This window comes from Callithrix jacchus, chromosome 10 (genome assembly GCF_049354715.1).
Source record: "Callithrix jacchus isolate 240 chromosome 10, calJac240_pri, whole genome shotgun sequence".
NCBI classification, from domain to species: domain Eukaryota; kingdom Metazoa; phylum Chordata; class Mammalia; order Primates; family Cebidae; genus Callithrix; species Callithrix jacchus.
In genome coordinates, this window is record NC_133511.1 from 117,726,415 (window position 1) to 117,753,854 (window position 27,440).

General features: G+C 45.6%; 1 protein-coding gene across 1 annotated transcript; it reads left to right on the top strand.

Annotated features, from left to right (window-relative positions):
- The first annotated feature begins 1,376 nt into the window (after positions 1-1,376).
- LOC100404452 (membrane-spanning 4-domains subfamily A member 8) lies at positions 1,377-23,933 on the top strand. The gene is made up of 7 exons (XM_009008257.5): positions 1,377-1,507; positions 9,235-9,448; positions 12,076-12,186; positions 15,855-15,914; positions 18,011-18,142; positions 23,138-23,251; positions 23,423-23,933. The coding sequence occupies exons 2-7, from the start codon at positions 9,236-9,238 to the stop codon at positions 23,540-23,542; spliced, it is 750 nt and encodes a 249-aa protein (XP_009006505.4). The 5' UTR covers positions 1,377-1,507; position 9,235; the 3' UTR covers positions 23,543-23,933.
- The last annotated feature ends 3,507 nt before the right edge of the window (positions 23,934-27,440 follow it).

The following is a 27,440-nucleotide window of genomic DNA, read 5'->3' on the forward strand; positions in this document are numbered from 1 at the left end:
ATAAAACTATAAAAGCACTAGAAGAAAACATAACCAAATGCCTATTTAATCTTAGTGTTAGGAAAGGCTTTTGAACAATGACTCTCATTATAGATAACAAAAGATAACATTGATAAATTTACCACATAAATTTTTTAAGTTTTTCTTGACAGAAAACCGCCCTAAACAAAATCAAAAGACACTTGTCAAACTTGGAGACTATACCAAATATAAAGACCTAATATCCCTAGCATATAGAGAACTCTTCAAAAATCAAGGGAGAGGTCCAGGAGTCTGATAGAAAAATGGGTAAAAAAGTAAAATTTGGGCTGGACCTGGTGGCTCAATCCTGTAATCCCAGCACTTTGGGAGGAAGAGGCAGGAGAATCACTTGAGACCAGGAGTTCAAGAGCAGCCTGGGCAATGTAGTGAAATCCTGTCTCTACAAGAAAGTTTCAAAATTAGTTGGGCATAGTGGTGCATGCCTGTAGTCCCCAGGAGACTGAGGCAGATGGATTGCTGGAGCCTGGGAGTTTGAGGCTGCAGTGAGCTATGATTACATCACTGCACTCCAGCCTGAGCAAGCCCTTATCTCTAAAAGATACAAACCGTGGCAAAAAAGGTGAAGTCTGACTCCAACTACCTTTTCGTCCCTATTACTTTCAATGTCCTTCACTGTGAGCCATTCCCAACATATTCTCTACCTTCTCTTCCCCAAGACTTTTCGCTTTCCATACCCTCAATAATGTTCTTTTTGTTGACCATCTTATAATGTTCTAGCCATCCCATAAACTTCATTTGTTCAGTCTGTAAGCATTTATTGGTGCCCATTATATGCCAGTAGGCATCTAAAGGTGAATGTGTCATGCACTATTCCTTGCAGCTGTTTTTGTACAGTGCATTTCACACGATGTATGTCATAGATACATGGAATGCCCTCTCATGGGTGGCTTCTGGTTTTTTATTGGCTCTAACTTGGATAAAAATAAATCTAAGTTGATTACAGGTCTCATTTCATTCGCTGTGACTCTACTCCTTTCTTGATTGTGGTTTATTGAATTCAAAGACTTCTGTTTGAAGTCTTCCTTAATCTCTTCAAGTCCAGGAAATCATTTTCTCCTCTGTTCTCCTGTGGGGACATTTATCTCTCTACTGTGGTAGTTATGTCATCCTGTCTCATACTGTAGCTAAATACAGCGCACCCTCGGTGCCCAGTTTATTTCTATGTCTCCCAGAGCACCCAGCACAACACTTTCTTCTCCATGGAGATTACACCATTACACCCTTGTCAAATCAAACCAGATTTCACTGACTCATTGGCCCAGACAGGAAGTAAATATGAATGAGGGGGCTGAGCTCTAAGCAGCACATAACCTGGCCTGTATCCAGGAAATAGAGGACTTTGGATCCTTCTAACCCTACCACCCAACTGGCCCCAGTGCATTTGCTTTCTCCGGAAAAGATCAAGTTTTCCACAGCAAAGAAAAGGGAATAGGATCAAGAGATACGTGGTTTCTGGCAGAGGAAGGTGAGTCTGCTTAATCTAGTGTTTTCTATGGGTAAGTGAGAGTTGGTGAAAAGGTTTTTCTACCGATGATACTTATGGCAAACCAGTGTGGGTGAAGGATACGGCAAAGTGTATTTTACTGTCTTTATTGGGTCTGCTCCAAGAAAAAGAAAGAGAAAGACAGGAGATGGAGAGGGAAGCGAGAAACAAAAAGAAAAAGAATTTTTTAAATCACACCAGAATTTATTAGTAGCCTAGAAAACTGAGCAGTAGAAGCTACCCAGTGAACATACACTGCATTGGCTTCCATTTAACTGATATTGACACAACTGGGACCTTGAGGACTCATGTCCACTCTCTCTGTTTCCTTTTCCAGAAAATGAGAGAATTAAACTTAATGTTGTCCAAGAAATTTTCTAGTACTGAAAATGTTGCTTTCAGCCACTACTAACATACACAAAGCATCACTCTAAACACTATAGGAGGCTGGGCACGGTGGGTCACATCTGTAATCCCAGCACTTTGGGAGGCCAAGGTGAGCAGATCACCTGAGGCTAGGAGTTTGAGACCAGCCTGGCCAACATGGAGAAGCCCTTTCTTTACTAAAACTACAAAAATTAGCCAGGCATGGTGGTGGGTGCCTGTAATCCCAGCTACTTAGGAAGCTGAGGCAGGAGAGGCGCTTGAACCTGGGAGGCAGAGGTTGCAGTGAGCTGAAATCATGCCACTGCACTCCAGCCTGGGTGACAGACGAAGACTCCTTTTCAAAAAAAATTTTTTTAATTAAAAAAATAAACACTATGAGAGACACAAAAATATAAAAGACAGAGCGCCTGCCCTCTGGTATCCTTTACGCTCTTTGAATCTTAAGCTTTCTCCTTTGTAAAAGTGAGAGAGTAAGAGGATGAAAGGAAATGTATTTGTAAAGCTTCTCTTGTGTCCTATAACTGATATCTAATATTATTTGTAAAATGGGATCCATAAATTTGTAGAGGGTTAAGATGCTCCAACAAGCTAGAATAAGCAAAGGTCCGTTTTTTTTTTAATTTTTTATTGCATTTTAGGTTTTGGGGTACATGTGCAGAACATACAAGACAGTTGCGTAGGTATACACATGGCAGTGTGTTTTGCTTCCTTTCTCCCCTTCACCTACATTTGGCATTTCTCCCCAGGCTATCCCTCCCCAGCTCCCCCTCCCCGCTGGCCCTCCCCTTTTCCCCCCAGTAGACCCCAGTGTTTAGTACTCCCCTCCCTGTGTCCATGTGTTCTCATTTTTCATCACCCGCCTATGAGTGAGAATATGCAGTATTTCATTTTCTGTTCTTGTGTCAATTTGCTGAGAATGATGTTCTCCAGATTCATCCATGTCCCTACAAATGACACGAACTCATCATTTCTGATTGCTGCATAATATTCCATGGTGTATATGTGCCACATTTTCCCAATCCAGTCTATCATCGATGGGCATTTGGGTTGGTTCCAGGTCTTTGCTATTGTAAATAGTGCTGCAATGAACATTCGTGTACATGTGTCCTTATAGTAGAACGATTTATAGTCCTTTGGATATATACCCAGTAATGGGATTGCTGGGTCAAATGGAATTTCTATTTCTAAGGCCTTGAGGAATTGCCACACTGTCTTCCACAATGGTTGAACTAATTTACACTCCCACCAACAGTGTAACAGTGTTCATATTTCTCCACATCCTCTCCAGCATCTGTTGTCTCCAGATTTTTTAATGATCGCCATTCTAACTGGCATGAGATGGTATCTCAATGTGGTTTTGATTTGCATCTCTCTGATGACCAGTGATGATGAGCATTTTCTCATATGATTGTTGGCCTCATATATGTCTTCTTTTGTAAAGTGTCTGTTCATATCCTTTGCCCACTTTTGAATGGGCTTGTTTGTTTTTTTCCCGTAAAGCTGTTTGAGTTCTTTGTAAATTCTTGATATAGCCCTTTGTCAGATGGGTAAACTGCAAAAATTTTTTCCCATTCTGTTGGTTGCTGATTCACTCTAGTGGCTGTTTCTTTTGCCGTGCAGAAGCTGTGGAGTTTCATTAGGTCCCATTTGTCTATTTTGGCTTTTGTTGCCAATGCTTTTGGTGTTTTGTTCATGAAGTCCTTGCCTACTCCTATGTCCTGGACGGTTTTGCCTAGATTTTCTTCTAGGGTTTTTATGGTGCCAGGTCTTATGTTTAAGTCTTTAATCCATCTGGAGTTAATTTTAGTGTAAGGTGTCAGGAAGGGGTCCAGTTTCTGCTTTCTGCACATGGCTAGCCAGTTTTCCCAACACCATTTGTTAAACAGGGAATCCTTTCCCCATTGCTTGTTTTTGTCAGGTTTATCAAAGACTGTATGGTTGTAGATATGTTGTGTTGCCTCCAATGCCTCTGTTCTGTTCCATTGGTCTATATCTCTGTTTTGGTACCAGTACCATGCTGTTTTGATTACTGTAGCCTTGTAGTATAGTTTGAAATCCTGTAGTGTGATGCCCCCCGCTGTGTTCTTTTTGCTTAGAATTGATGTGGCTATGCGGGCTCTCTTTTTGGTTCCATATGAAGTTCATGGTGGTTTTTTCCAGTTCTGTGAAGAAAGTCAATGGTAGCTTGATTGGGACAGCGTTGATTCTGTAAATTACTTTGGGCAGTATAGCCATTTTCACGATATTAATTCTTCCTAACCATGAACATGGAATGTTTCTCTATCTGTTTGTGTCCTCTCTTATTTCGTTGAGCAGTGGTTTGTAGTTTTCCTTGAAGAGGTCCCATATGTTCCTTGTGAGTTGTATTCCTAGGTATTTTATTCTTTTTGTAGCAATTGTGAATGGCAGTTTGTTCTTGATTTGGCTTTCTTTAAGTCTGTTATTGGTGTAGAGGAATGCTTGTGATTTTTGCACATTGATTTTATATCCTGAGACTTTGCTGAAGTTGCTTATCAGTTTCAGGAGTTTTTGGGCTGAGGCGATGGGGTCTTCTAGGTGTACTATCATGTCATCTGCAAATAGAGACAATTTGGCTTCCACCTTTCCTATTTGAATGCCCTTTATTTCTTTTTCTTGCCTGATTGCTCTGGCTAGAACTTCCAGTACTATATTGAATAGGAGTGGTGAAAGAGGGCATCCTTGTCTAGTGCCGGATTTCAAAGGGAATGCTTCCAATTTTTGCCCATTCAGTATGATATTGGCTGTTGGTTTGTCACAAATAGCTTTTATTACTTTGAGGTACGTTCCATCGATACCGAGTTTATTGAGGGTTTTTAGCATAAAGGGCTGTTGAATTGTGTCGAATGCCTTCTCTGCGTCAATTGAGATAATCATGGGGTTTTTGTTTTTGGTTCTGTTTATGTGGTGAATTACGTTGATAGACTTGCGTATGTTGAACCAGACTTGCATCCCCAGGATGAATCCTACTTGATCATGATGGATAAGTTTTTTGATTTGCTGTTGCAATCGGCTTGCCAATATTTTATTGAAGATTTTTGCATCTATGTTCATCAAGGATATTGGCCTGAAGTTTTCTTTTCTTGTTGGGTCCCTGCCGGGTTTTGGTATCAGGATGATGTTGGTCTCATAAAATGATTTGGGAAGGATTCCCTCTTTTTGGTTTATTTGGAATAGTTTCAGAAAAAATGGTACCAGCTCCTCTTTGTGTGTCTGGTAGAATTCAGCTGTGAACCCATGTGGACCTGGGCTTTTTTTGTGTGGTAGGCTCTTAATTGCTGCCTCGACTTCTGACCTTGTTATTGGTCTATTCATAGTTTCAGCTTCCTCCTGGTTTAGGCTTGGGAGGACACAGGAGTCCAGGAATTTATCCATTTCTTCCAGGTTTACTAGTTTATATGCATAGAGTTGTTTGTAACATTCTCTGATGATGCTTTGAATTTCTGTGGAATCTGTGGTGATTTCCCCTTTATCATTTTTTATTGCATCTATTTGGTTGTTCTCTCTTTTCTTTTTAATCAATCTGGCTAGTGGTCTGTCTATTTTGTTGATCTTTTCAAAAAACCAGCTCTTGGATTTATTGATTTTTTTGAAGGGTTTTTCGTGTCTCTATCTCCTTCAGTTCTGCTCTGATCTTAGTTATTTCTTGTCTTCTGCTAGGTTTTGAGTTTTTTTTTTTTTATCTTGCTCCTCTAGCTCTTTCAATTTTGACAATAGGGTGTCAATTTTGGATCTCTCCATTCTCCTCATATGGGCACTTATTGCTATATACTTTCCTCTAGAGACTGCTTTAAATGTGTCCCAGAGATTCTGGCATATTGTGTCTTTGTTCTCATTGGTTTCGAAGAATTTCTTTATTTCTGCCTTCATTTCATTGTTTATCCAGTCAACATTCAAGAGCCAGTTGTTCAGTTTCCATGAAGCTGTGCAGTTCTGGATTGGTTTCTGAATTCTGAATTCTAACTTGATTGCATTATGGTCTGAGAGACTGTTTGTTATGATTTCGGTTGTTTTGCATTTGCTGAGCAGTGCTTTACTTCCAATTATGTGGTCAATTTTAGAGTAGGTGTGATGTGGTGCTGAGAAGAATGTATATTCTATGGATTTGGGGTGGAGAGTTCTGTAAATGTCTATCAGGTTTGCTTGTTCCAGGTCTGAGTTCAAGCCCTGGATATCCTTGTTGATTTTCTGTCTGGTTGATTTGTCTAATATTGACAGTGGAGTGTTAAAGTCTCCCACTATTATTGTGTGGGAGTCTAAGTCTCTTTGCAAGTCATTAAGAACTTGCCTTATGTATCTGGGTGCTCCTGTATTGGGTCCATCTATGTTTAGGATCATTAGCTCTTCTTGTTGTATCGATCCTTTTACCATTATGTAATGGCCTTCTTTGTCTCTTTTGATCTTTGTTGCCTTAAAGTCTATTTTATCAGAGATGAGAATTGCAACTCCTGCTTTTTTTTGCTCTCCATTTGCTTGGTAAACCTTCCTCTATCCCTTTATTTTGAGCCTTTCTGTATCTTTGCATGTGATATGGGTTTCCTGGATACAGCACACTGATCGGTTTTGGTTTTTTATCCAATTTGCCAGTCTGTGTCTTTTTTTTTTTTTTTTTTTTTGAGACGGAGTTTCGCTCTTATTTCCCAGGCTGGAGTGCAATGGCGTGATCTCGGCTCACCGCAACCTCTGCCTCCTGGGTTCAGGCAATTCTCCTGCCTCAGCCTCTCAAGTAGCTGGGATTTCAGGCACGAGCCACCATGCCCAGCTAATTTTTTGTATTTTTAGTAGAGACGGGGTTTCACCATGTTGACCAGGATGGTCTCGATCTGTTGACCTCGTGATCCACCCAACTCGGCCTCCCAAAATGCTGGGATTACAGGCTGTCTGTGTCTTTTAATTGGTGCATTTAGCCCATTTATATTTAGGGTTAATATTGTTATTTGTGAATTTGATACTGCCGGTTTGATGCTAGCTGGCTGTTTTGCCCGTTAGTTGATGTAGATTCTTCATTATGTTGATGCTCTTTAGCATTTAGTGTGATTTTGGAATGGCTGGTGCTGGTTGCTCCTTTCTATGTGTAGTGCCTCTTTCAGGAGCTCTTGTAAAGCAGGCCTGGTGGTGATAAAATCTCTGAGTACTTGCTTGTTCGCAAAGGATTTTATTTTTCCTTCACTTCTGAAGCTCAGTTTCGCTGGATATGAAATTCTGGGTTGAAAGTTCTTTTCTTTAAGGATGTTGAATATTGGCCCCCACTCTCTTCTGGCTTGTAGAGTTTCTGCTGAGAGATCTGCTGTGAGTCTGATGGGTTTCCCTTTGTGGGTGACCTGACCTTTCTCTCTGGTTGCCCTTAGTATTTTCTCCATTATTTCAACCCTGGTGAATCTGACGATTATGTGCCTTGGGGTTGTTCTTCTTGTGGAATATCTTTGTGGTGTTCTCTGTATTTCCTGGATTTGAGTGTTGGCCTGCCTTGCTAGGTGGGGAAAATTTTCCTGGATAATATCCTGAAGAGTATTTTCCAGCTTGGGTTTATTCTCTTCGTCACATTCTGGTACACCTATCAAACGTAGATTAGGTCTCTTCACATAGTCCCACATTTCTTGGAGACTTTGTTCATTCCTTTTTGTGCTTTTTTCTCTGATCTTGGTTTCTCGTTTTATTTCATTTAGTTGATCTTCGACTTCTGATATTCTTTATTCTGCTTGGTCAATTCGGCTGTTGAAACTTGTGCATGCTTCGCAAAGTTCTCGTGTTGTGTTTTTCAGCTCCTTCAATTCATTCATATTCCTCTCTAAGTTATCCATTCTTGTTATCATTTCCTCGAATCTTTTTTCAAATCTTTTTTCAAGGTTCTTAGTTTCTTTGCATTGATTTAAAACATGTTCTTTTAGCTCACAAAAGTTTCTCATTATCCACCTTCTGAAGTCTAATTTCGTCATTTTGTCACAGTCATTCTCCGTCCAGCTTTGTTCCCTTGCTGGTGAGGAGTTTTGGTCCTTTGTAGGAGGTGAGGTGTTCTGGTTTCGGGTGTTTTCCTCCTTTTTGCGCTGGTTTCTTCTCATCTTTGTGGATTTAACCACCTGTCATCTCAGTAGTTGCTGACTTTTCGATTGGGTCTCTGAGTGGACGCCCAGATTGTTGATGATGAAGTATTTCTGTTACTTGGTTTTCCTTCTACCAGCCTAGCCCCTCCACTGTACGACTGCTGAGGTCCACTCCATGCCCTGCTTGTCTGGGGTGCACCTATAGCAGCTGCGGAACAGTGAGGGATGCTACCAGTTTCTTTTTCTGCTATCTTTGTCCCGGAATGATGCCCGCCAAATGTCAGTCTTTTGGATATACAGGGGTCAGGGAGCTGCTTGAGGAGACAGTCTGTACTTTATAGGAGCTCAATTGCTGAGCTGTGAGCTCTGTTGTTCATTCAGGGCTGTTAGGCTGCTACATTTAATTCTGCTGCAGCAGAACTCAAAAAAAAAACCCTTTTTTTTCTCAGATGCTCTGTCTCGGGGGTTGGGGCTTTCTTTATGAGTGTCCGTTGCGCTGTCCTGCCCAGCTAGGAGGCAGTCTAGTCACTATTTGCCTGCTGAGGCTCCACCCTGCTGGCATGAGATCCGCCCTGTTGCTGCAGGTTCTGCCCTGCTGCCGTGGTCTCTGCCCTGCTGCCATGGGCTACGCCCTGAGATGGAGTCTCTCTGTTGTGGCGGGTTGCCTCGGCAACAGCAGGCTGTGTTAGCAATGGGCGTGTACCTCAGTAGGGGCGAATTGCTTCGGTAATGGCGGACGCCCCTTCCCCACTGAGCTGCACCATCCTGGGTTCAGCTGTGCCCACAGTGAAACTCTCCACCCGGAGCATTTGGAATCACCGTTTTGTTTGTCCCACTGCACTGGCCCAAACACCGTTTCCCTGGAATCTCCTGGCCTGGCTCACTGTCCAAGTCCCGTTCAATCAGATGGATGTTCCAATCTGCCCTCCCAAGTCTCAGACTGCCAGTTCAACAGGGCACCCGGACCTGTGCGCTTTGTGCGGAGCGCTGTGGAGCGCCACTGCGGCGCCAGCCACCAGCTGCACCAGCCAAAACCGCTGTGCTGGTGTCCCACGTCTCTCCTATACCTGGGAATTTCCTCGTTCTGTGGGCAACAAAGATCCGTCTGGAAATGCAGCCCTGACTCACCCTCCATGCATTCACTGAGAGCTTCAATCCTGGGTTGTTCTCACTGCGCCATCTTGAGTCGGTCTCCAGCCCTTTTTAAATGTAAGTACAAGTCCATATGTGAGGGACCACTCTGTTGCATTTATTTTTTGGCAGCATGAATTCAATGGCTTCAGCAGTTCCGGCGGCCAATTCTGTGTTCATGGTGACACACCACAATGGTTATCCTGTGGCCCCAGGAGTGTCTCAGGTGCCCTTATATCCAAACAATCAGCCTCAAGTCCAGCTGGTTCCTGGGAACCCTGGTTTGGTGTCCAATGTGAATGTGCAGCCTGTGCAGAAAGTTTTGAAAGAAGGCAAAACCTTGGGGGTAAGTGAGATTTCCCTTTGCAGGCCATGGGCAGCACAGCTGAAATGACAGCAGGGGTAAGGCCTGGGAAATATACAAACTCCACATCCTGCAGGTGCGGCTGAGCTGATTGCGCCTTGCCAAGCGTAGGTCTATTAGGAAGTGCAGATGTACAATATCATGGGGGGGCCTCTGCACAGGCCTGGTATTTCCTGATTTAGGCATTTCAGGAGAGAGAAAGAAAAGCAACAAAAAAGCAGTGCATTTGAATGTGGATCCTGTTACCAGCATCCACACCCAGCCCTGTGGCCTCAAGAAAGGGGTACCAGCAAGAACAAAGCAGACTACCAGGTGGAGTCGGAAGCTAATCAAATCAAATCCATTATTTGCCCAGCAGGAAACAAAGCAGCTTAGACAACCAACAACATAAATCCCCATAGCAACCTCTGGAAAGGCTGTCCTGCGCAGGACAAGGAAAAGCCCTTCTCACTGTGTGGCTGAATTCGGATACAGACTGCCCAAGCTCTGACCCTAGCTCCACCTTCAAATTGTGCTCATGGGAACATAAATTGATACAACCCAGAGGGAGGGAAATGTTTAACTGCCAAATTTACAAAATATCCAATAATTCCATTTGTGTGCCTGGGCCCACAAAAACCATGGTAGGTTTGAGCTTATTCATTGTAGCATGGTTTGTGATAACGGAAGATTTGTAATATCTGTCAACATAATACTGATTAAGTCAGTATACTGTGCATCCAAAAATAAAATGTGCTGGAGCTGTAAAAAGAGCAAGCCCCGGCCAGGTGCAGTGGCTCAAGCCTGTAATCCCAGCACTTTGGGAGGCTGAGGCGGGTGGATCACGAGGTCGAGAGATCGAGACCATCCTGGTCAACATGGTGAAACCCCATTTTTTGTGAAAATACAAAAAATTAGCTGGGCATGGTGGTGCGTGCCTGTAATCCAGCTACTCAGGAGGCTGAGGCAGGAGAATTGCCTGAACCCAGGAGGCAGAGGTTGCGGTGAGCCAAGATCGCGCCATTGCACTCCAGCCTGGGTAACAAGAGCGAAACTCCGTCTCAAAAAAAAAAAAAAAAAAAGAGCAAGCCCCAGGAGGCGGAGGTTGCCATGAGATGAGATCGCACCGCTGCACTCCAGCCTGGGCGATAAGAGTGAAACTCTGTCTCAAAACAAACAAACAAGAAAGCTCTTTAAGTAATCATAGGGACACACTCCAAGATATGGTATTAATGGAAGAAAGTAAGGGGCAGACACTGTGTATAATTTGCTGACATTTATGCGAATTTAAGGAAACAGTATATTTGCATTTGCTACCACATGTGTAATATGCAAACATACACAGATGCTCTTTGACTCACGATGGGATTATGTCCCAATGTACCCATCATAAATTAAAAATATCATAAATTGAAAATACATTTAATACATCTAACCTACCAAACGTCGTAGCTTAGCCTCACCTACCTTCAACATGTTCAGAACACTTACGTTAGCCTACAGTTGGGCAAAATCATCTAACACGAAGCCCATTTAATAATGAGATAATTGAATAGCTCATGTAATTTACTGGATACTGGACAGAAAGTGAAAAGCAGAATGGTTGTATGGGTACTCCAAATATGGTTTCTACTGAATTCATGTCACTTTCACACCATAATAAAGTTGAAAACTCTTTTTTTTTTTTTTGAGACAGTCTCACTCTGTCACCCAGACTGGAGTGCAATGGCACTATCTTGGCTCACTGCAACCTCTGCCTCCTAGGTTCAACCAATTCTCTCACCGCAACCTCCCAAGTAGCTGGGATTACAGCCACTTGCCATCCTGCCTAGCTAATTTTTGTATTTTTGTAGAGACAAGTTTTCTCCATGTTGTCCAGGCTGGACTTGAACTCCTGACCTCAGGTGATCCACCCACCTCGGCCTCCCAAACTGCTGGGATTACAGGTGTGAGCCACTATACCCAGCCCACATGGCATTATTTATAAGGACACCAGTCATAGAGACCTGCCCTACTCCAGTGTGACCTCATCCTGGCTAATTACATCTACAACAACCCTGTTTTCAAATAAGGTCACATTCTGAGGCACTCAGCATTAGAACCTCAACATATAGATTTGGAGGGGATTTGGGGGAAGGAAGCATAATTCAACACATAACACTATTCTAAAGAAATAAGAGATGAGGGCAAGGATTTACATACAAGGATGTTTATCACAGTGTTACATATAATAGAACAAAGTAAAAATAATCTTACCTGTCCAATAACTCTGTCTCAACTGCTCCACAGACCACCCATAATGGGATCTGAGCAGCCCTGAAAGAATATATGTTCCAAGAATACTTAAGGCCATGAGGACACATTCATGATAAAATATTAAGTTAATAGAATTCAGGGCCATGTTGTGCTATCGAGGTATATATTTAAAAAGAATAATGGAGGACTATACCAAAATGTAAATAATTGTTTTCTCCAGTCCAGGGAGACTTTTTATTTCATTTTTGTATTTCCCATATAACCTTTTAGACCATGAAAGTAAAACATTTATTAAAATAAAAAGGAGGCTCACAGGGGAGGCAGGACCCAGCCTCAGAAACAAGGCTTCATTCAGCTCGTGGCTCTCCTAACAGGCCATCCAGATCATCATCGGCCTGGTTCACATTGGCCTCGGCTCCACCCTGGTGACAGTGCTCCTGTCTATTTCATCCTACGGAGGCTACCCCTTCTGGGGAGGCCTGTGGGTGAGTAACTCAAGTCCCCCTGCAGATGAGTCCCCAGAAGGCGCTCAAGGCTGCCTTGCCAAGTTGTGCAGCTGTGTCCTGCAGAACGTCCTCAGCCACCCAAGTGTGGGGGGTAGGAATCCAGCCCCGGCCTTGTTCCAGAAGTATATTCGTTTGGTAGGGCCACCGTGACAACGTATAATATCACAGGCTGGGTGGGTTAAACAACAGGAGTTTGTCATTTCACAGTTCTGGCGGCTGACAGTCTGGGATGGAGGTGTTAGCAGAAGGGTGTCCCCAAGGTCTCTGTCCTTGGCTTGCAGATGGTCGTCTTCCCCCTGGGCATTTCCGTGATCGTCCCTCTGTGCTTGTGTCCTAGTCTCTTCTTCCTATGAGGACACCAGTCACTTCGGATGAGGGTCCCCCCAATGACCTCATTTAAACTGAATTACCTTTTAACAACCCTATCTCCAAACACGGTCACATTCTGAAGCACTACAGATTAGGGCTTCAACCTGTAACATTTGGTGGAGGGTAGAGGGTGTGGACAGAATTCAGTCCATAATATCAATATCAAGCTACAATCCCACAAGGTGCCAAGGTGACATCCCCCCAAAAGGAATGTATTTTTTTCTTTTCTTTCTTTTTTTTTTTTTTTGAGATGGTGATGGAGTCTTACTCTGTCTCCCAGGCTGGAGTGCAGTGGTTCAATCTCAGCTCACCACAACCTCTGTCTCCCAGGTTCAAGCGATTCTCCTGCCTCAGCCTCTCTAGTAGCTGGGATTACAGGCACCCACCACCAAGCCAGCTAATTTTTTTATTTTTAATATAGACAGTGTTTCACCATGTTGGCCAGGTTGGTCTCAAACTCCTGACCTCACGTGATCTGCCTGCCTCAGCCTCCCAAAGTGCTGGGATTACAGGCACGAGCCACTGCACCTGGCCAAAAGGGATGTATTTTCTGAATTCACAAAGAAAACACCCACACGTAAAACACACACTGGGAATAGCCCCTGGTGTTATTGAACATAGGCCCACAAGCCTGAGCTCCAGGAGAAAAACACTCCCCAAAGGCCAAGGGTGGCTTCCCAGCTGTAGAACAGCAAGGGTTTGAGTGCTTAAGCAGTGGGGACTCGATCTAGAGTCTGCAGGTGGGCTTTGGGGGCTCCATTTTGCCGAAATACCTAATATGTTAGATGTGTATTATTTTTCTGGAAGGGTCCATAGCTTTCATCAGATTATCAGAGTGGTCTGTGACTCCATAGAACATTAAGAGCTACAGTCCTTCTTCCTTGCCACTGTATTGCCTTTAATGGTTCCTTTGCAGTGTCTTCCGGCCCCCCCACCACACACACACAGTCCTTCTCCTCCCCTCTCCACCTTCCTTTCTCCTTTCTCTCCCTTCTGTTACAGTCTTTCTCCCGACTTACATACCTACCCGTGACACAAATGCAACTTTTCTCATAAATGGTACAACTCCAGAGTAACCTCGGCCCCAGCCCGTCACTCTACCTCATAGGAGTTAAATCAAATGCCTAGAGCTGTCTCCATCCCCCGCAACCACACAAGGTCTGCAAATGAACAGGGCTCCTCTAGTGAGGCTGTGGTCTTCCCTGTACCCTGCACACACCCAAACTCAGAACTCAGCCCCTTCCCTCCCCCAGCCACTCACAAGACACCTATTCCTGTATCTCTGACCTTCGTGGAATATGGGGCTCTGGAGAGGGCTAGCATAGCAGCCACTCAGACCTACCACTGAGCACTGGATTCCACCAAGTGCTGGTGAGCAGCAGGAGGCTGTCCTGGCATCTCAAATGCCTCACAGACCACGCCCCCTCCTGCCAAGCTGCGGTCCCTTCAGCCTGCACGACCTTCCTCCTTTCGTTCTGCAGGGCAGTTGTGTTCTTTGCTGCCTTCTTGATCCCAGAACTGTCTTTCTGTTTCCCAAAGATCATCGATACCCTCTTCTGACACAAAGGCCCATCTTCTCCAGCACCTCAGAAGGACGGAGAGGGACATCGAAAGTCCAGCCTTTCCTCCCCATAAAACTCTATAAACAGAAGGGTGTGAGAGCAAGATATGTTTTTCCACTTGTAGGAAAATATGGCATTGGCCTTGGAAGGCAGAAGCAGCTGGAATAAATTTTCATTGTGAACAGCTATTTCCACTCTATGGCACATGCGTCATCTGCCCTGTGTGGGAGGGAGTATGGGGTGAGGGTTAGGAACATGGAATCTGAAATCGAGCTGCTTGGATGTGATTCTCAGCTCTGCCACCTGCTGGATGATGTGTGAATTGTTTAAAATCTCTAAACCTGCCGGGCGCGGTGGCTCAAGCCTGTAATCCCAGCACTTTGGGAGGCCGAGGCGGGTGGATCACGAGGTCAAGAGATCGAGACCATCCTGGTCAATATGGTGAAACCCGGTCTCTACTAAAAATTCAAAAACTTAGCTGGGCATGGTGGCTCGTGCCTGTAATCCCAGCTACTCAGGAGGCTGAGGCAGGAGAATTGCCTGAACCCAGGAGGCGGAGGTTGCGGTGAGCCGAGATTGCGCCATTGCACTCTAGCCTGGGTAACGAGCGAAAACTCCGTCTCAAAAAAGAAAAATCTCTAAGCCTTAGTCTCCTCGCGGATAAAATGCCGAGAGTGACAGTGCTTGATGGGCCAGTGTGCTGTTAAATGAGGCGAGGTTAAATAAGTACTGCCTGTGTTGGGAGGAGGGCAGTGATGGGTTGCTTCTTTGGGGGCTTCTTTTGGGGGTGATTCAAATGTTCCAACTTAGATTGTAGTGATGAATGGGCAACTCTGTAAATACACAAAAAATAATTGCATTGTATACTTTAAATGGGTGGATTAAATATGAATTACGTCAATGAAACCTTTTTTAAAAAGCATTTTCTATAGTGCTTCACAAATGGTAGCTCTTATTAAGTCAGAATTCATGCCCTCTCATGCCACGGTTGCTAGCCTGTTGGGCAAATGATGGCAGGTAATCTCATCAGCCACAGTGCCTGCAGAATGCCAGCGTTGAATAAAATGCACACAGTTGACATCATCCTCATATTTGATGTTCCACATCATAGGGACACAACATTTATCTTAGTAACTAAAAATTACTGCATATGTGTCCAGGTATGCAGACAGGCAAGGATTGATGTCAGGCGTCTATCTAAAACCAGCAGAGAAGATGCTGGTAACCCCTTTCTTCTTCCCTCAAGAGGCCCCAAACCTAACTGAATCTTGATATAAAGATTGGAAAACAACAGGGTGTACATGTGGGAAAATAAAATACCAGGAAATAATCTAACATTGATTGAGCATCTACTATGTGCAAAGATCCACTAAATGCCAGATGTGGGGCATCAGTGATGACAATGTTGCTTGGGAAGAGCTATACATTTTCCCATCTTTTAGATGAGGAAATACAGATTTAGAGAAGTTAATAACTTAGCCAAGGTCAAGAGGTTTTAGCCAGAATTTAAAACCAGGTTTGCTGGATCCTAGAATATACGTTTATTCCACCTCAGTGCCCTTTCATGCAGGACAAAACAGCTCATTCTTTCTGTTCCCCATGTTGGGCTGATGGTCCCAGCAAAGGAACCCACTGTGTGTGGCCAGAATGGCAGAAGCCTGGGGAAGGGCACCCTACCCCTGACCTCTTTTCTAAACCCACTCTGCTCTACACCAGTTTATCATTTCAGGATCCTTCTCCGTGGCAGCAGAAAATCAGCCGTCTTCTTCCTGCCTGGTAAGTTACACTCTGAGATTTGCTCTTCCAACTGGAGATCTATAGAATGGTGTCACAAGGGGAAAAATAAGGTCACACACAATTCCTCCCCCAGCTTTGCACCTACTATAACCAGACCTCGGGTGCTCACACACATTCCCGCTCATACAGACTGGCCACAGGAGCCTGGCCCTGGAGGATGCAGAGGTGAGAAGGGGCAATGCAGTCACTTTAGTTAAGGCCTCAGAGTATGGAGAGCAGGAGAGAGAGAACAGCTTTCTGAAGAAGCCCTGCCATGGAGAGGCACACAGCTCCCAGGGACCCAGGGCTGCCCTCTAGCAGAGCCAGAAGCCAAGAGTACCTCCAGTGCACAGAGCAGGCCTCTAGGGAAGCCAAAGCAGGCTCAGTCACTTGCTTGCCAAAGGATTCCGGCCAACAGAGCTCTGACAATTAACATGGACAAAGCTTTGTGCTCCCCTAGCAACAGACCAAGAAAGTACCTTCATTCCTCTCACAAGCAGGTTACCAAGGTGAAGGGACTCAAGGTGACCAGGTCCCTACAACCAGGTGAGATCCATTTGAAAGTCTCCAAAAGAAAGCTCAAAATATCAAAGCATATCTTTCGGCACATGGCCCAGAATCATGGAGCATCTGAACCTACTACATCCCAAGACACTCAGGCTGAGACTCTATTTGTCCTATGGGTCAAATAGGTCATGTGTTTCTCAAAGATTCTTCTGTTTTTTTTGTTTTTTGTTTTTTGTTTTTTTTGAGATGGAGCCTTGCTCTTGCCATCCAGGCTGGAGTGCAGTGGCACAGTCTTGGCTCACTGCAGCCTCTGCCTCACAGGTCCAAGTGATTCTCCTGCCTCAGCCTCCCAAGTAGCTGAGATTACAGGTGCCTGCCACCACACCCAGCTAATTTTTGTGTTTTTAGTAGAGACGGAGTTTCACCATGTTGGCCAGGCTGGTCTCAAACTCCTGACCTCGTGATTCGCCCACCTTGGCCTCCCAAAGTGCTGGGATAACAGACGTGAGCCACCGCTCCTGTGAGATGAAGTCTCACTCTGTCGCCCAGGCTGCAGCACAGTGGTTTGATCTCGACTCGCTACAGTCTCGGCCTCGAGTTCAAGCGATTCTCCCGCCTCAGGCTCCTGAGTATCTGGATTACAGGTGCACACCACCATGCCCAGCTAATTCTTGTATTTTTAGTAGAGATGGGGTTTCACCATGTTGGCCAGGCTGTTCTTGAATTCCTGACCTCAGGTGATCTGCCTGCCTCAGCCTCCCAAAGTGCTGGGATTACAGGTGTGAGCCACCTCAACCAGGCCCGAAGATTATTCTTGAGAACATTTCTCCCATGATATGCTCAATGAAGATAGTTAGATAAACTTGGGAAAAATATGTATTGTCCCCTCTCTGAAAAATCTAAAAGGTGCTGAGAAGTCCTGCAGTGATGATCTGTTTACCTTTGCTCAACTCAACTATTTTCAAAGCTAACTTACCCCAAAACGTTTCTTGCCCAGAAAACCTCTTTACTTGTGGTGGAAATAGGGTTCCTGGGATTCACATTAATGAAAAACTTGCTGGGCGTGGTGGCTCATGCCTGTAATCCCAGCACTTTGGGAGGCCGAGGTGGGTGAATCACGAGGTCAAGAGATCGAGACCAACCCAGCCAACATGGTGAAACCCCGTCTCTACTAAAAATACAAAAAAATTAGCTGGGCATGGTGGTGTGCACCTGTAATCCCAGCTACTCGGGAGGCTGAGGCAGGAGAATTGCTTGAACCCAGGAGGCGGAGGTTGCAGTGAGCCGAGATCGCACCATTGCACTCCAGCCTGGGTGACAGAGTGAGACTCTGTCTCAAAAAAAAAAAAAAACTTGTTGATGAAAATCGTTATAGAAATGGACGGTGGCAACGGTTGCCCAGCATTGCAGATGTGTTTAATGCTCCTGAACTGTAGCACCTGAAAATGATTCAGATGTGAAATTTTATGTTGTGTATATTTGAACACAATTTTACAAATTGGGGGAAGAAAGAAATACTTGTTGGGTCTCCATTCATCTCAGCTCTAACAGCGTTTCTCTGCCACCCTGTCGCTCTGTGTCTTCTTCAGCTGCCTGGCAGTTTGGCCTTGAACATCATCAGCGCAATCTTGTCCGCAGTTGGAGTCCTACTCTCAATCACAAATCTAAGCACTGCCCACTCCTATGGCTACCCCGACTACTATTCTGACGCCTGGGTTGTGGTGAGTAACCCTCTCAACCAAAGATCCTCTAAGTTCTGACTTAACTATATTTGGAAAACTCTCAGAAAGAGACTGACAACCAAGCTTCCTCGCCAAGCATGGGAGGAAAAGGAGATGCTATCAGGATGGGAACACAATTTAAAGTCCTTGACCCATAGCTTTAAGGACATGACCTCTCTTAATTTGGGTTTCTGCCTTTGTAAAACAATACCTACCTCGTGGCAATGTTGAGAGAATTAAATGCAATTTTACAAAGAATGCATATGTACCCACCAAGTGGCACCTCTCCTCACATTCTCTGCCTTCTTGTCCATTACTGTAGGCAAGGGGTTAGCAAACTTGTTCTCTAAACGGCCAATAGTAAGCATTTAAGGTTTTACAGGCCTACAGTCTCTGTCGTGCAGCTATAGCTGCCTTACAGCAGCCAGAGAAAACACTAAATAAATGAACATGGCTGTGTTCTGATAAAACTTTATTTACAAAACAGGCAGCAGGCAGGATTTGACCCACAGATCATAATTCACCAACCTGTACTATACACCAGGGCTGTCCAATGGGAATATGCAAAACACATATGTTATTTTAAATTTTCTAGTTGCCACATTTAAGAGAGAGAGAGAGAAAAAGCAATGGGTGAAATTGATTTTAATTATCTATTTAACCCAATATATCCAAAATGTTGTCATTGCAACATGTAATGGGTATAAAATCTCCCTCACCCCATCTTTCCTCTACATTATCAGTCCTATCCCCTTTACTGGGGCTTTTGCATCTGCATTAAGCATGCTTTTGTTTCTTTTTTTTTTTTTTTTTTTTTTTGAGACAGAGTTTCGCTCGTTACCCAGGCTGGAGTGCAATGGCACAATCTCAGCAACCTCCGCCTCCTGGGTTCAGGCAATTCTCCTACCTCAGCCTCCTGAGTAGCTGGGATTACAGGCACACACCACCATGCCCAGCTAATTTTTTGTATTTTTAGTAGAGATTGGGTTTCACCGTGTTGACCAGGATGGTCTCGATCTGTTGACCAGGATGGTCTCGATCTCTTGACCTCGTGATCCACCCGCCTCGGCCTCCCAAAGTGCTGGGACTACAGGCTTGAGCCACCGCACCTGGCCGCTTTTGTTTCTTAGAAAGCAAACCAACCAACCGCCTCTTAGTTCTACTTCCCTTATCAGCTACCACCCTATTTCTCTGGCCCTCTTTGCAAACAAATTCTTAAAAGAATTGTCTATGCTCAGTGACTCCAGTGCCCTTCTCTCACATTCTCTCTGAACCTGCTCCAATTAGACGTGCAGCCTCCCTTCCCCAAATGCCTGCTCTTCTCCAAATCCCCAGTGGGGTGATGGATCCCTCTTCTCAGAGGGACTTTGCTTGGCTTCCAGGCTCCACCATCACCGGTTGTCCTCTTCTCTGCCTCCTCTGCTAGTTCTCTTTTTCCCAATCTCTTAGGCTCAGTAACTGGTTCTCTGGTTTTCTCTCTCCACTCATTTGTCCATCTCATTTAGTCTGGCGACTGGAAACACCTTCTCCATAACAATTGTTCCAGAATCCACAGCTCCAGCCAAATCTTCTCTCCTACACACCAATCGGACACGTCCAATAGTCAATCCATCAGCTCAGAGTTGATACATCCACGTCCGATCTCCAGGTTTCACTTCCCGAGCCTTCCATACTCAGTTTTCTTGATTGCAGTTGATGGCAATTTCATTCTTCCAGTTGCTCGGGACAAAACCTTGAAATCATCATTGACCCTCTTTCTCTTACACCTCACAGCCAGTCCCTTGGGCAGTCCTGTTGGTTCTACTTTCAAAATGCATTCAGAATCCCACCATCATCCCTCAGCCCCTCTATTCCCACACTGGCCGAGCCACCACATCGCTCATCTGGTCATGAAAACAGCCTCCTGAGTGCTCCCCTTCCCCCACTCTGACCTCACTGCAGCTGTTGATAGCGTGGCCACTAGAGGGATCCTTTGGAAACGTATGATTCCATCACTTCTCTGCCGGCATCTTACTCAGAAAAAAAGCCTATGTCCCTCCTGAAGATGCTGGCCCTCAGGTGTCCCTGGCCCTGGGCTCTGCTGCCATCCTCCAGCTCTGATGCTGAACCACAGGAACCAACTGATGTTTTCTCCAACACTCCAGGCATGTTTCCACCTTCAGGCCTGGAACGTCCCCTCTGACTGGGGCACTCTGCCCTCAGATGTCCCCACAGCTTCCTCCCTCCCTTCCTCGTCTCCTTCACATCACTGTTCTACAACCCCCTTCCCAATGAGGCCCACCTGAACAACTCAAAACTCACACTCTCCCAGCAACCCGCTTCCCTTCCCCTTATCTATCTTTCCCTTAGTCTATGCATCTAACACCCTCTGCAAGTGACTTATTTGTTACATTTCATGCTCACTGCCTGTCCTCTCCCACTGGAATGAGCTTCTCAAGGGTAGGGATGTTTTCTGTTTCATTCACATCATACCTCAAATACCCAGAACTATGCCTGACACATGGTCTATACTCCATAAACATTTGTCAAAGAATAAATGAATGTGCCAGCCGTGATCCGTGATGCATAGTCCGTAAACATCAACAGCCATGAACTGCTGTTTGTATTCGATCAGATCCTTTTCTCTGCGAGAGACAGAAAGACTTACCTTTCCAAGGTTCTTAGGCAAAGCCTCTCCCTAGAGACCCTGTGGACCAAGTCCATGTCATTTATCAAAACTGCCCTGAGTTTTTCCCCTCCTAGAAATATTTTATGGCTCCCAGATACTTTAGGATTAAAGTCCAAATTCCTCAGCCAGGTATTTACCCACCCTGGGGATCTCATTCTATCTCACTGTGCCCTACAGCTCACCTCCCTTCAAACCTCTCATTCACCCTGAACCCCAGCTACTCCCATCTGCTGGGAGAGGCAGGCACAACAGAGTACCTGGGAATTTTCCTGCTAAGAACCAACCAAGGAGGCATGGACTGCCCAATACAAGAAATTAAGCAGCAAACGCTGGCAGAGGAACTAAGGGAGAGGAAGATGGGAGAAGCATTTGGGAAAGACTAACCCCCGAGCAGTACATCCAAGTCCTGTGTAAAGTGGAGGGAGCAATAACTTTTGAGTCAGACAACTTGGCTTTCAGTCTTCGTTCTGCCAGTGACAGGTCTTGGAACAAGAACTTCCCCCGTACCCACCACGCATTTCATCTTCCACCCTCAGTCCTCCTATCTGGACCCAGAGGGTCCGACTGATCTGAGCTTTGCAAATGATGACCCAAGGAATGGAGAGGCTCCGGGGTTTCAACAGCCGGAATTATTTTTCATCAAATAACAAATATCTCAGCTGCTTGAGGAACCCCTTTTCCATGAAAGATTTTATGTGTAAAAGAATTTTATTTTTTTAAAAATTGAAAAGGACCATCCTACTTGGCCCAGACTCTTCTACTCTGAGTCTCTGTGATCCATTGGCTTAGACATTATTATCCTGCCATCCCCTTTTCCTGAGACACCTGCCTCTACCCTCACCCTCCCTAAATCCCTTCATGAGAATGAACCTATCCCTCCTCAGTGCCCTGAGATACCTTTTTGCTGCTCTGTAGCTCTTACCCCATCTGATGTGAATTAGAATTATCATCTGCATCTGTCTTCCTACCAGATTTTGCCTCTCAGGATGCATTTCTTAGCTGCTTGTACCAAATAGGTGTTTAATAACTACTCGCTAACTAGAGATGAAGGAGAAGAAAAGGGGCTAAAGAGAGGCCTCTCCAAAAGGGAGAATTCTCCATGCATCTCGCTGTCACCAGTACTGTTTTTAAAAAGCGTAATTGAGGCAGGCATGGTGGCTCACACCTGTAATCCCAGCCCTTTGAGAGGCCGAGGCAGGTGAATCACTTGAGCTCAGGAGTTCAAGACCAGCTTGGGCCACATGGTGAAACCCCATCTATGCAAAATATACAAAAATTAGCCAGGCATCGTGGCACCTGCCTGTAAGCCCAGCTACTCAGGAGGCTGAGGCATGAGGATTCCTTGAACCCAGGAGGCGGAGCTCACAGTGCCAAGATCATGCCATTGCACTCCAACTCGGGTGGCAGAGTGACACTCTGCCTCAAAAAAAAAAAACTATAATTGAGAGATATTTCTTTGGTGCCTACCACATGCCATCCACCTTCACTAAGAAATGTTCTCATGTCACATAATTGGAACCCAAATGGTAATGGGAGTCATTCCTGCACCTTTTAGATTAAAACTCTCTTCCCAGATACTCTGAAAGACCCCATACTCCTGGGTATTCACGGTAACAGCAAGCAGAGGGTTTCTATTTCTCCTGGTTACCTCCTGCTACTGTTAAATTACTTCAGTTTGGAGATTCTTTCACTGACTCTTCTTCCCCAGCCAGAGAAGCAGCCCCAATTCCTCCCCTCCACAAAACACCACTGTCACAAGCTAAGGAAGTCTTTTCAGAGGCTTTTTCCCAAAGGTTCAGAGGGGTGGTGGAGGTTGACGTCAGAGCCCAGCAAACCACTGATTACTGAAGATTAGACATCCTTGCTTTGGGAAGTCTTCGTTTTTTCACAGGAGGCCTTTTCCTGTGGCCTCCCCGTTCCCACCATGGTGCTCCGTTCCTTGTTTTTCCTCTAGCCATCTCCGTGTTCTCTCTGTGGCTTGTCCATACTCTCCAATTCCTAGCCACAGCCTCTCCAGAGCAGCATCACTGCTTCCCTGACTCCAGAGCACCCTCAGGTCTCCACACCCAAAGCAACCTATCCAGGGCTTCCCTAAACATGGTCACCTTTTTTCTCAGAGGAGCACTACCAAGTAAATGTTGCAATAACAATTCTTTTACCCCCACACTTGACCCTTACAAAAACCCCGTGAGAAATTTTCCCCACAAGGCTGAGAGAGGACTGGGGACTGCCCCAAAGCCACAGAGAGACCATGGCAGGGCCCCGTGAGAGGTCAGTTCAGACTCCCAATCCAGTGCTCCTGTCCTCCCTGTCTGCTCTGTCTCCAGAACCCTGCAATGGCGATTTCTGGCGTGCTCCTGATCTTCTGTCTCCTGGAGTTTGGCATTACATGCACATCTTCCCACTTTGCCTGCCGGTTGCTCTGCTGTCAACCAAGCAATGTGAGTCCCAGGGCTCCTCAGTGGGTGGAACAATGCCCCCATAAAGGTGGAGACAAGGGAGCTCTTTGTGCTTTCCACTCCCTGCTCAGGAGCAGGAGTAGTTCCTCGCTGTCCAAGGCCTGCCCTTCTTTCACCCTTCTTAGCGTGCCCCTGTGTGCCTGTGTTTTCCAGGTGGGACAGGTGAGTGTCATCTATCCAAACGTCTATGCAGCAAACCCAGTGGTCACCCCAGAACCAGTGATGTCACCCTCACCACCAAGTTATTCCAGTGAGATGCAAGCAAACAAGTAAAGCTACAGATTCTGAAAGCATCTTTCACTGGGACCAAAAGAAGTCCTTCTCCCTTTCTGGGCTTCCATAACCCAGGTCGCTCCTGTTCTGACAGCTGAGAAAAAGTCTCCCCGACTGTTTGTACTCTCAACATTATTCTTCAATTCAGCCTAGAAAATCATGTTGTTTCTCTATTAAGAAGAAGGGATTTTAAATGGATGTTAACGAGGAGGCCCTCCCTAGGGCACATGCATCTGCACACATATGGGCATGCAGCCTGCAGCCTTGGCACACACACATTCATGTGCTCTGCTGTATATGAACTCATGGGTTAGAGAAACACATATCTATACATTCAATCTTCACTCTTTTAATTGTGCATTCATTGAATAAATAGATATTGAGCATTCAATGTGTTCAAAGCTCTCTTCATGGCAGGAGGGGGCTGGACATTGACATGACAGTCTTGGACCTCAAGGAACTTCTGGCCTCAGGAGAAAGGACACCAGGACACCATGGTGGGAATTTTCAATTATACAGGGCAACATGGGAGAGAGGCAGAAGGAGCTGGCTGTGGTGAAGAGAGGAATGAGGAGAGTAGAGGACAGGCCTGGTTGGGGGAGCAACATCTGAATGGGGCTCTAAAGGACAGTGAGGATTCTCAGGGTAGTAAGAGACTACATGGTTTGGGAAGCCTTCAGAGAGAATGATCAGCCCTTTCAGAGTCTGTTACCAATGAATGTGACCAAATTCATGAATGTGCAAGAATGTGGAAGGAATCTTCCAGAGACATAGGCCAGTACATCGTTATCTGTAAAAGGACTCATTCCAAAGAGAAATGGCTGTGTCATTATTGTTACCACATCTGCATTTACAGTGGTAACAGCATCAAAAGGGACCAATCCTTTCAGCACCTGACTCACTCTCTCCAAAGGTCTCCCCAACAGCGTGGTCCCTCATTGCACTGAAAATCCCTCACTGTCCTTTAATGACCTACTTAGACGTTGCTTCCTGAACCAGGCAAAATTTAAATATTGTTACCTATGATGACCAATTGGCATCCAAAAGTTGGCATTCTGATGGGTTACCTCAGTAATCCCTGAAGGCCGGGTGTCGCCAAGCTTTCCTTAGCTGCAGAAGCACTGCAAGGGTTTCTGTTTGTTGTTTTGATTACTAAATACAAAAATGCGATTTCGCTCCTGTAAATAATTTTGTTCTTGGGGTTATCTAAGAAGTTGCTTCTAAATGGCATGCACTTAGAGGTCTGTCGCTTGTGCACCTGCATCTTCTCATCTTCTCTGATCAGGGATCCTTCTGATGCCCATCAGCGAGCCAGGAACAGGAGGGTTTTCATTTGCTAGGACTAAACAGGCCTTAGGAATTACAGAACCCCTGAAAAATGGATTATTCAAGTGGAATAATAGGCATGTAATAAGAATAAGGCATGTAACAAGAAAATCCTGATTCTAGACCAGCTCTTCGCACATCTGTTTTGTAAGCTAGGAGGTTAGGACTTTGTGCTCCCCAAAAGGGACCTACCTGTTTCCACTATTCTCTGAGTGCTGGGTAAACCGAGCAAGCCTGCCCCTCTCACCAGCTCCTTCCTTATTGCTGCCTCTTGCTGCCCCATCTGACCCCACACCTTTTCATTCTATAGAACTCTACCCCTCAATCCTGACCCTCCATTCTGTTCAGAGTCTCCTTCCTGACATTTCCGACCTGTGAGTTAACTCAGACATTGATAATACAGCCCACTTCTTGCAGTGTGGGTGATCCCAGAGAAAGCACTTCCTAAAACATCTGGTGTCTCTCCAGATGGGGGCACCTGACCCCTGCCCTCCTGAAATCACCATGTTCTTGTTGGAACAGATTCTTTCTTATCTTATCACCTATTCCTGTGTTCTAGGTCCTTGTCCCCGTGGGGACCACTTGCCAACCTTGAGTGACAGCTCATTGCATAAAATTTTGTGCATTCTCTGCACCATCCCACAAGCCCTCCATCCACAGGGCTCCGTCCCCTCCCTATCCACTCCATAACAATGGAACATAAAACCTGGAAGACATCTCAGAGATCTGTAGCACACCCAACGATTTAATCACATCACTGTAGTCATGCAATGGTTTAAATCTCCCCTCCAAAACTCATGTTGCAATTTAATTGCCATTGTAATGGTATTTAAAGGTGGAGCCTTAACCTTCTAAAGATGATTAGATCATGAGGTCTCTGACCTCATGAATGGAGTAATGCCATTATTTTGGGAGTAGGTTAGTTATCACGGGAGTGGGCTCCTGACAGAAGGATGAATTTTGGTCACTATCCTCTCTCTGTCTCATGTGCTCATTTGCCCTTCAGTCATGTTATGATGCATCAAGGCCCTCAGCAGATACTGAGGTCCAAGGCACCATGCTCTTGGACTTCCCAGCCTCCAGACCTGTGAGAAATAAATTTCTTTTCTTTATGAATACCCAGTCTCTGGTATTCTGTTATTGTGATGTAAAACAGACTAAGACAGGCAGAGAGGGCAGAAATTTGCCCAAGGTCACCAGTCCAGCTAGAGGTGTAGCCAGGTCCAGAACCAGAACTTCAGATGGCCGGTTCAGGACTCCTTGTAGAAGGAGGAGCATATAGTTAAAAAGAAAAAAAAATCAGGGTGATTAAGATTGAAAGACACTGTCTTCACTTCCTTGGCTTGAAATGACACAGGATCCTTTGGGTGCCACTTCACCGGCCAGAGACCCCCACAGCCAACAGCGCCTCTGCTCCAGCTTCTCTCATGACTACTGGGCTGGCTCCTCCCACTTGGCCCAGCAGGCTGTACTCAGCTCATGCTATTGACCCAGATCCCACATCCACCCTGGGTAAGCCAGGCATAGAGCAGCAAGGGGTGTGTGAGCAAGCAAGCAAGCGTGGGGTCTGGCCATGTTGCACCCACTCTGGCTGCTGCTGTGGGGCAGGCAGCTCCAGGAGCCAGCACAGGCACAAGCTCTGGGCAAGGCTATGGGCGGACCAGGCATGCCTTAAGTGACTACTGCCACTGTGCTGGCATCTGGACGAGAGGAACACACACTTAAAGACATCAGCAACTGCAGAGCCCCAAGTGGGTGTTATAGCATGTCACAGCTTTGGCTCAGGGAGTCCAAGGTCAGGGCTCCCAGAAGGGTCACAGCTCTTCTCTCGTAGTCCAGCAAAAGGGAGCATGGCACCGTCCTCAGCTCAGTGGGCCAGCCAGGAACGTGTTTCAGCTTGATTGTTTTACAGCTTGTTTGGTCCTGCTGCCCCGCTCTGGCCCACAGCTCCTGGGCTGGCCTGGCCCAACCACTGCTTCCTGTCATGTGGAACAGCCACCTAGCACCAGTGGAAGGCAAGAAGGATACAATGTTATAGCTCCTTTCACAGCCGCCATTCAGCGGGTCCTGTGTTTTTGTCCTGTGTCCAGGAAAAATGAGGTTACGCAGACAACCAGAGCATGAGCAAGGTGGAGAAGAGTTTTATTGAGCAATAGAATAGCTCTCAGCAGAGAGGGGACCCAAAGTGGGTAGCCCCTTGTGGCTAAGTCCAGGGTTTTTATGGGTTCTGTGCATGCTCATTGGTCTGGGGCAGGCCTGGAAAAAGCACCACTTGATTGGCTAAAAAGCATCAAGAAAGTTCTCACGCTAGGTCGTGAACTCTACCTGAAACTGGCAGCCCCGTTTTCAGGCTTCAGGCTCTGGCTTGAAGGTTGGGTTTCACTGAGGACCCACCCTCTCTGCCTGGGAGTTCCTCTGCCCTGCTGATAGCAACACCACTCTCAGCTGTCTTTCTCCTGAATTTCTCATTCACTGAAGACACCATTCTCACGAAAGTCACCAGTGCCCTTCATGTTCCCAAGCCCAGTAATTCTGTTTCCTGCCTTACTTGACATCTGCAGCATTTGACCCC

Excerpts from the sequence above, each read along its gene's own strand:
- LOC100404452 (XM_009008257.5), top strand. The coding sequence starts at position 9,236 with ATGAATTCAATGGCTTCAGCAGTTCCGGCGGCCAATTCTGTGTTCATG. Across the intron at positions 9,449-12,075 it reads AAGAAGGCAAAACCTTGGGG|GCCATCCAGATCATCATCGG; the intron begins GTAAGTGAGATT and ends CTCTCCTAACAG. Across the intron at positions 23,252-23,422 it reads TCTGCTGTCAACCAAGCAAT|GTGGGACAGGTGAGTGTCAT; the intron begins GTGAGTCCCAGG and ends TGTGTTTTCCAG.